At 36.4% G+C, this 6,782-nt stretch overlaps 1 protein-coding gene across 2 annotated transcripts; it reads left to right on the top strand.

The window, feature by feature from the left end:
• Positions 1-305: 305 nt before the first annotated feature.
• Positions 306-6,538, top strand: LOC102617393 (fumarate hydratase 1, mitochondrial). Of its 2 annotated transcripts, none has more exons than XM_006479950.4 (18): positions 306-467; positions 593-768; positions 883-1,000; positions 1,111-1,260; positions 2,129-2,239; positions 2,453-2,536; positions 3,270-3,368; positions 3,508-3,558; positions 3,653-3,702; positions 4,077-4,158; positions 4,288-4,382; positions 4,465-4,531; positions 4,670-4,720; positions 4,948-5,043; positions 5,276-5,374; positions 5,483-5,512; positions 5,600-5,665; positions 6,030-6,538. In XM_006479950.4, exons 2-18 carry the CDS (start codon positions 611-613, stop codon positions 6,114-6,116), a joined length of 1,494 nt encoding a protein of 497 aa, XP_006480013.1. In that variant the 5' UTR covers positions 306-467; positions 593-610; the 3' UTR covers positions 6,117-6,538. The 2 variants fall into 2 exon arrangements, with proteins under 2 accessions (XP_006480013.1, XP_006480012.1); XM_006479949.4 differs by having other exon boundaries at positions 328-510.
• Positions 6,539-6,782: the final 244 nt, after the last annotated feature.

The raw sequence follows: 6,782 nt of genomic DNA, 5'->3' as shown, positions 1-6,782 counted from the left end.
GGCATGTACTTCATAGAATAAAAATATAATAATATAAATCTCATGTATATATATCTGATTGTAAATATCAGTATAATGACCTGTTGTCATAGCAGTTTTATATATCTTTGTGTAATACCGTAACCCGATGTTTAATCAGTTTAAAAATAATAATAATAATAATAGGCTGCGCAGCCAAATGAAACGGGGTTTTGTTATTACGGTTAAATCCCAAGGAAATTCCAAAATCAACCCACTATCCTGGCGCGTCACGTGCAGTCCACTAGGCAGCGGCCATCCACATTATGGGCCTCAATCGTTTCACTATTCAAATATTTGGTTATGGATTGACCAAAAGGTCCAAAACTAACCCCTCTCGCTGACTCTCGACGCGCGCAGACGCAGTCACGACTGACCGACCGTTTTTATCTCCAGTATTTTCTATTTGATACCTCGATTACTGCATCGACGCCGTCTCTGGATCGCGGGTATTCACTAACTGGCGGTTTTAGACATCTTATTTTGCGTGTGGTCTGTGAACGTGATTTATGTGTATATGATTTGCATTACGCCTTTGCTATGCGTGACAGTTGGTCATTTTTTGTTTGCGCAGTATTTGGTAGAGAAACAAATGGCAGTTTATGTTATATCACGGCGCCTCTTGGGTGGCGGATCAACAACTTCGCAGCTGGCAGGAACCTTGCGTTATGGCGCTTGCTGGAGATCCTACTCGACGTCGTTTAGAGAGGAAAAAGACACTTTCGGCCCAATCCTAGTTCCCTCCGATAAGTAATTTTTTTTTTCTTTTTCACTTTCGAAAGTTTTCAGTTTGAATATTTTGTTAATAAGGTTGGGTAATTACAATGGTTAAAATTTTGTATTGTTGCGACTGGTATGTTTCAGACTGTGGGGGGCACAAACTCAAAGGTCGTTGCAGAACTTTGATATTGGCGGCGAGCGGGAGCGAATGCCCGAACCAATTGTTCGTGCCTTTGGCATCCTCAAGAAATGTGCTGCCAAGGTTTTATTATATGTTTCATTTACATATCTTCTTGGAAACTGTGTGCTTGATTTCATTTTTGTAAATCCAGCTGCCTTTGGATTAGATGTATGTTATGAATTATGTTGTAGGTGAACATGGAGTATGGTCTTGATCCAGCCATAGGGAAAGCAATTATGCAAGCAGCGCAAGAAGTAGCTGAGGGGAAGCTAAATGATCACTTTCCACTTGTTGTCTGGCAAACTGGCAGTGGCACTCAGAGTAATATGAATGCTAATGAGGTTGGTTCCTTTTTTGTGGTCACTTGTTCTCTGTGTGGTTTCCTTTCTTCATTTTGGGAACTTGATGAATATGTTTGTTTCTGTTCTTTCTACTAAACCTATAAATGATGTTAGGTTTAAATTTTTGTATTTCCTTTTTTATGCATAGTTATTATTAGCTAAATGTGAGATAAGATGCATATGGCAATATATGTTCGTCCAAAGAAGGTTTTGGGGTTAGTTGAGAAGGAATGGATTAATGTGGAATAGCTGAAATTTATCTATTATATTTTATGAGAAGGAATGATTAGCTGTGAATAGCTGTGACCATATGGGATTAAACATATTGCCTTGCTCTGTCTCTCTATCAAGGGTCTTCATTGAAGGGTTAGTGGTCTTTTTTGAGAAGAATCTTAGTATGATCGAAGTGTTGATGTTCGTTTACTATTTTATCATGTATTTGAATTTGAGGAGCTTCTATAATACTGATCAGGTTTGTCATCTGTCCACCTGATGTAAGGTTAATTTTTAATGTTCACTGATTTGATATCTAACACTGAAATGAATTCATCCAATTGGATGATGATTACTCTTTTGACTTTTGCCAATGAATTCTGAGCAAACAATTCTTTGAGCTTATTCAACTGTCTCCAAGCAGCTTGTTAGATGTCATACATCATTAATACTAGTCCTTTTTGAATTAATGTCTTGAAAGCGTTTGTGCTAATGGTGGTAAGGGGATGTGATAGCACTCAGTCGTTGACAACATCATCATTATTATTATTATTTTAATGAGCACATGCTTTCTATTGCTTAATAGAGTAGTTAGAAGTTTGGTATTTTTTAAAATTTCTGTCGGATCACAGTAACAATCGGGTTATTCTTCCAGGTTATTGCTAATAGAGCAGCTGAGATTCTTGGCCATAAGCGTGGTGAAAAGATCGTGCACCCAAATGACCATGTAAACAGATCTCAATCTTCAAATGACACGTTCCCAACTGTAAGTGTGGGCCTACACCTAAACATTTACGTTATTCATGTTACACTTTTCAACTGTCCTTCCTCCTGCCATTTCACTTTGCTACTTCTGTAATACATAGTTAACCATCTGCCCTCAGTGTTATATTGTTGTGTCCATTTCATTGTTGAGCAACTGGTTTCATGCAGTTCTTTTAACGACTTGTTTCTGTGTCTTTTTTTTTTTTTCCCTCAGGTAATGCATATCGCAGCTGCAATGGAAACAAATTCAAGATTAATTCCAAATTTGAAAGTTTTGCATAACTCACTACATTCAAAGGTTTGATATTCTCATTTTCTTTAAGAGCAAATAAATTCATGTTGCTGAATCCCAGTTTGCTGACTCTCAATGTCATGTACATTCATTGGCTGTTTCGTTTTGATGTCCCTTTAACCTGATTGGGAATGTAATCTGGCATCATGAGCTATACGGATGACTGCATCGTGTCTTCATGCTGCAACCAGATATGATATGCTTATTGAGCCTGGCAAGCTTGAGAGTCTTTGCTTACCATCTTTGTGTTATGGGTAGATCCTAACTATCCACTGCATCACTATGTTATCAGAAGATGGATTCTCCCCTGGCGCATTCTGTGTTTTCTGTTGCTGATCTTCTCTTATTGTATTAATTCACATATTTAGTTTAAAATTGATATTTTAAAACTTCTGAATTATCTTCTCTGGTTGTGTTGATAGTCATGACAATAATGAATGTTATTTAAATTTACCTAAGCATCAGCTTTTTCTCGCATGCTTTTTGTTTGTTGCTTATAGCAAATATCCATTTTTTTTTACCCCCATTGCATCTGTAGTCAAGTATTTGTTTTGAGAAGCCTTGTGATTTTTCGATTTGTTCATGTGGCACCGCTGTATCTTGTGATTTGCTTGTTTGTTTATATATGCATGGTTTAATTTGTCGTTTCACAACCTTTAGCATTGTATTTTGCTTTTGCTTGTATAAGTCCAGCCGCATTGCTGCTGCTGATTTTACTTTCCTTCGTCTTTTACATCAGTCTGTTGAATTCAAGGATATTGTTAAAATTGGGCGCACTCACACTCAAGATGCGACACCTTTGACTCTTGGGCAAGAATTTAGTGGCTATACTACACAAGTAATTTTTCCCCATTTCTGCAGTACTTCCTGTTGATTCTCTTACCTTGAGATTAATCTGTCTTGATTGGAAGAGGGATGTGACAAGCTTGATATAATTTTAAGAGCTAAATTCTGATGGACTTGTGCTCTGTATTCAGGTGAAGTATGGCATTGACCGAGTCATATGCTGTCTACCCCGTATGTATCAGGTTGTTAGCATTTTAATGTAAATTTCCTTCTCCTATCTTTGCATGCCTCCTTTCCCTGGGGAGTTCTTACAGATTTGAGATTTCATTTGAGCAGCTTGCGCAGGGTGGCACTGCTGTAGGAACTGGACTGAACACAAAGAAAGGGTATGTCCTTTCTTAGGTTGGAAAAATTTTGCTTCTCTGATTGTGTATGTGCGTGAGCGGGTCTCATGTGTACATTCTGTCATTCATATCATGAACTGATTTTCTGTGTATCTGCACATAAGTTAATATTAAATTTGCTTCTGCCAAATGCAAATAATTGACAAGTTTATTGTTGCAATTGGCACAAATATCTGATCTAAATTCCTAAGATTGCGGTTTGAGGGAGGCCTTCTCGCATTAACTTAAGATTTTAATATGGCCTTGGCTCACACAATAAGTTCATTATGCCCTCCTTTTCTTAAAAAGACTATATTTCTGTTTTTTGCATACATTGCTTACTCTGACAGTGGTCAGTTCTTTCATCGTTTATTTAGGTTTGATGTGAAGATAGCTTCAGCTGTAGCTGAAGAAACAAGTTTGCCATTTGTCACTGCAGAAAACAAGTTTGAAGCTTTGGTGAGTTTTTAGTTTTTGTGGCTTTGCTTTTCTTTTATTTCTTCTTATTTTATTAGTGAATTATTACATATTTCTTGCACTGTATATAGCAAAGTAGATCACATTCCTAACTATTTCACTTTTTTCCAGGCTGCGCATGATGCTTTTGTTGAAACTAGTGGAGCCCTTAACACAGTTGCTGCTTCTCTAATGAAGATTGCCAATGATGTACGCTTATTGGGAAGGTTTGTTTATTACTTTACTTGCACTTTTATTTTGGTTTACTTACTTTATTTTAATAGTTTTCATCGTGGTTTCTTTATTCAGCGGTCCTCGTTGTGGTCTCGGTGAACTTATTCTTCCTGAAAATGAGCCTGGCAGCAGTATTATGCCGGTAAACTCTTTATTTCTTCTTATTCTATTCATTTGTGACTAAAATCTTTTTCACTTTTGGTAGCATATTTTGTCAGGGCTTTTCTCTTCTAATCTCCCTTCTAATCTTATTCTTATGACTGAACTAACTTTGTTACAGGGGAAGGTTAATCCTACTCAATGTGAAGCTCTCACAATGGTCTGTGCTCAGGTAAAAAAGTTTGTGCAGTCTGACTAATTCAAAATATATATCAACTGTAATTCTATTTTCTAACTTAGAAATTTTTCATGTTAGAATTTAAGGTTCTTATTCTATTATGCAGTCATGTATTTATATTATTCATTGACTAATCTTTAAATGGTATCAGACAACCTACTGAGAATTTGAGCTTGTCTTTGCCCCTTTTTAAACTTTTCTTTTTATAATTGATCTTGCAGGTTATTGGGAACCATGTGGCCATCACAGTGGGTGGATCAAATGGCCATTTTGAACTAAATGTATTCAAGCCAATGATTGCTAGTGGTCTCCTACATGTATGTTTCCCCTTGCTATACTATTGCTACTTGTATATATGTGTGATGGAGAGAGTTTGTGTAATGGCACCATATTTTAACAGTAATTGTGACTAGCATACTTGGATGCATGCAATGTAATTTTCTAGTGGTATGGTGCAGTTGTCTAGGATGTTGTGTTGGATTACTTATGGTATTGTACATTTTCAGTTGATAACTCAACTAACATTTTTTTTTTCTATTTCCTTAACAGTCACTGAGATTGCTGGGAGATGCATCTGCTTCTTTTGAGAAGAACTGTGTGAGAGGAATTCAAGCTAATAGGGAAAGGATTTCCAAATTGCTGCACGAGGTCAGTTAATTTTAGATAAAGAATATTGAGTCTGTTTGTGCCATTTGACAGATAACACATCAAATTGTTTTATGTGGTTTCTTTTTGACAATTTGAATGTCCTTGCAGTCATTGATGCTTGTCACATCCTTGAATCCTGTAAGTTTTCAGCCCTGTTTTCATATTAGCATTCTCTCCAATTTGCAGTTATTTGAGTTTGAACTTATTTTGGTACTTGTATTCCAGAAAATTGGTTATGACAATGCTGCGGCAGTTGCCAAGAAGGCTCACAAGGAGGGAACTACACTTAAGGTGATAATTTTCTTATTTTTGCAAAATTTTAATGCATTTTAGTTTGAAAGCCTTTTTATAATGTCTTTAGGAATGTTAGATGATTGAGTTTTAGTGACTCGACATGAAATACAATGTTTAAATGCACCAAAACTCAACTGCTAACAGATCTCAATAATCGTGTGAAACTGATATTGTCAAAACCAATCTACGTGAGGAATTCTTTTCCCTATCTTGGATGCATAAGTTGTTTCTCAAAATTTTCTCTATAAAGGATAGACTGTACTTGCACTTGGTGGAAAGCTTGATGCTTATGTAGTTATAATTGGATAGTTTTGATGGCTACAGATCAAATCTGACCATTGACCACTATTAAATTGTACAGGATGCTGCATTGAAACTCGGAGTACTCAATAGTGAAGAATTTGATAATCTTGTGGTACCTGAGAAAATGATTGGCCCATCCGACTAACCAGCTTATGTGGGTTAAACTCCTGGGATTTGCTTTTGGCTTTTGTATCATTTTGCGGGATATCTGTTTCTGCGCCGTTTCTCTCCCTCAAGGCCTCAACTGAATCACTTGATAGGGATCCAAATAGTGATTTTGCTTTTATTTAAAAAAAACAAAGAAAGGGGCAACCAAAAAAAAACTATATTCTTGAGGTTTTCCCAGGAGGAGGCTTCAGTGATATGTCATTTCACGTGGTGACAGAATAGCGATTGGTAGGCCAACAAAGGGAAGACCTCCCTCATTTTTTTGTGCGACAGTGTAATAAAGAAATGTTAGATACAAGAATAAATGAGAATAATTTTGAGGCTAAAAGGAACCCTAAAATGAGCACTCAAGATCTTATTCAATTGAACAAATTTTTCGAATAATACGTATTTGGACTACATCTCTCACGTTATACTCATTGGTCTGAAAAGATATTATTATATGATCAATAGAGATTATATTCTATTACTGTCTTTAATCGAGGAGTGAAATAGCCGTTGGTTGCAATCCACAGTAATGGTGGTAAACAGATTGCAATTGCATCAAGTAGTAATATGGTTGAAGCTGCATATTCCTAAATAATCTTCCATTCAATGTATTGCTTTAATTACTTAGATATCCCTTCAATCAAACAGCAATTTT

Source organism: Citrus sinensis, chromosome 3, assembly GCF_022201045.2.
Source record: "Citrus sinensis cultivar Valencia sweet orange chromosome 3, DVS_A1.0, whole genome shotgun sequence".
NCBI classification, from domain to species: domain Eukaryota; kingdom Viridiplantae; phylum Streptophyta; class Magnoliopsida; order Sapindales; family Rutaceae; genus Citrus; species Citrus sinensis.
The sequence above is the reverse complement of the archived record's forward strand: the minus strand, read 5'-3'. Positions and strand labels throughout refer to the sequence as shown.

Coding starts and splice junctions, on each gene's coding strand:
- LOC102617393 (XM_006479950.4), top strand. CDS start 611: ATGGCAGTTTATGTTATATCACGGCGCCTCTTGGGTGGCGGATCAACA. Junction 4,721..4,947: donor TCACAATGGTCTGTGCTCAG/GTAAAAAAGTTT, acceptor TTGATCTTGCAG/GTTATTGGGAACCATGTGGC. Junction 5,375..5,482: donor TTTCCAAATTGCTGCACGAG/GTCAGTTAATTT, acceptor ATGTCCTTGCAG/TCATTGATGCTTGTCACATC.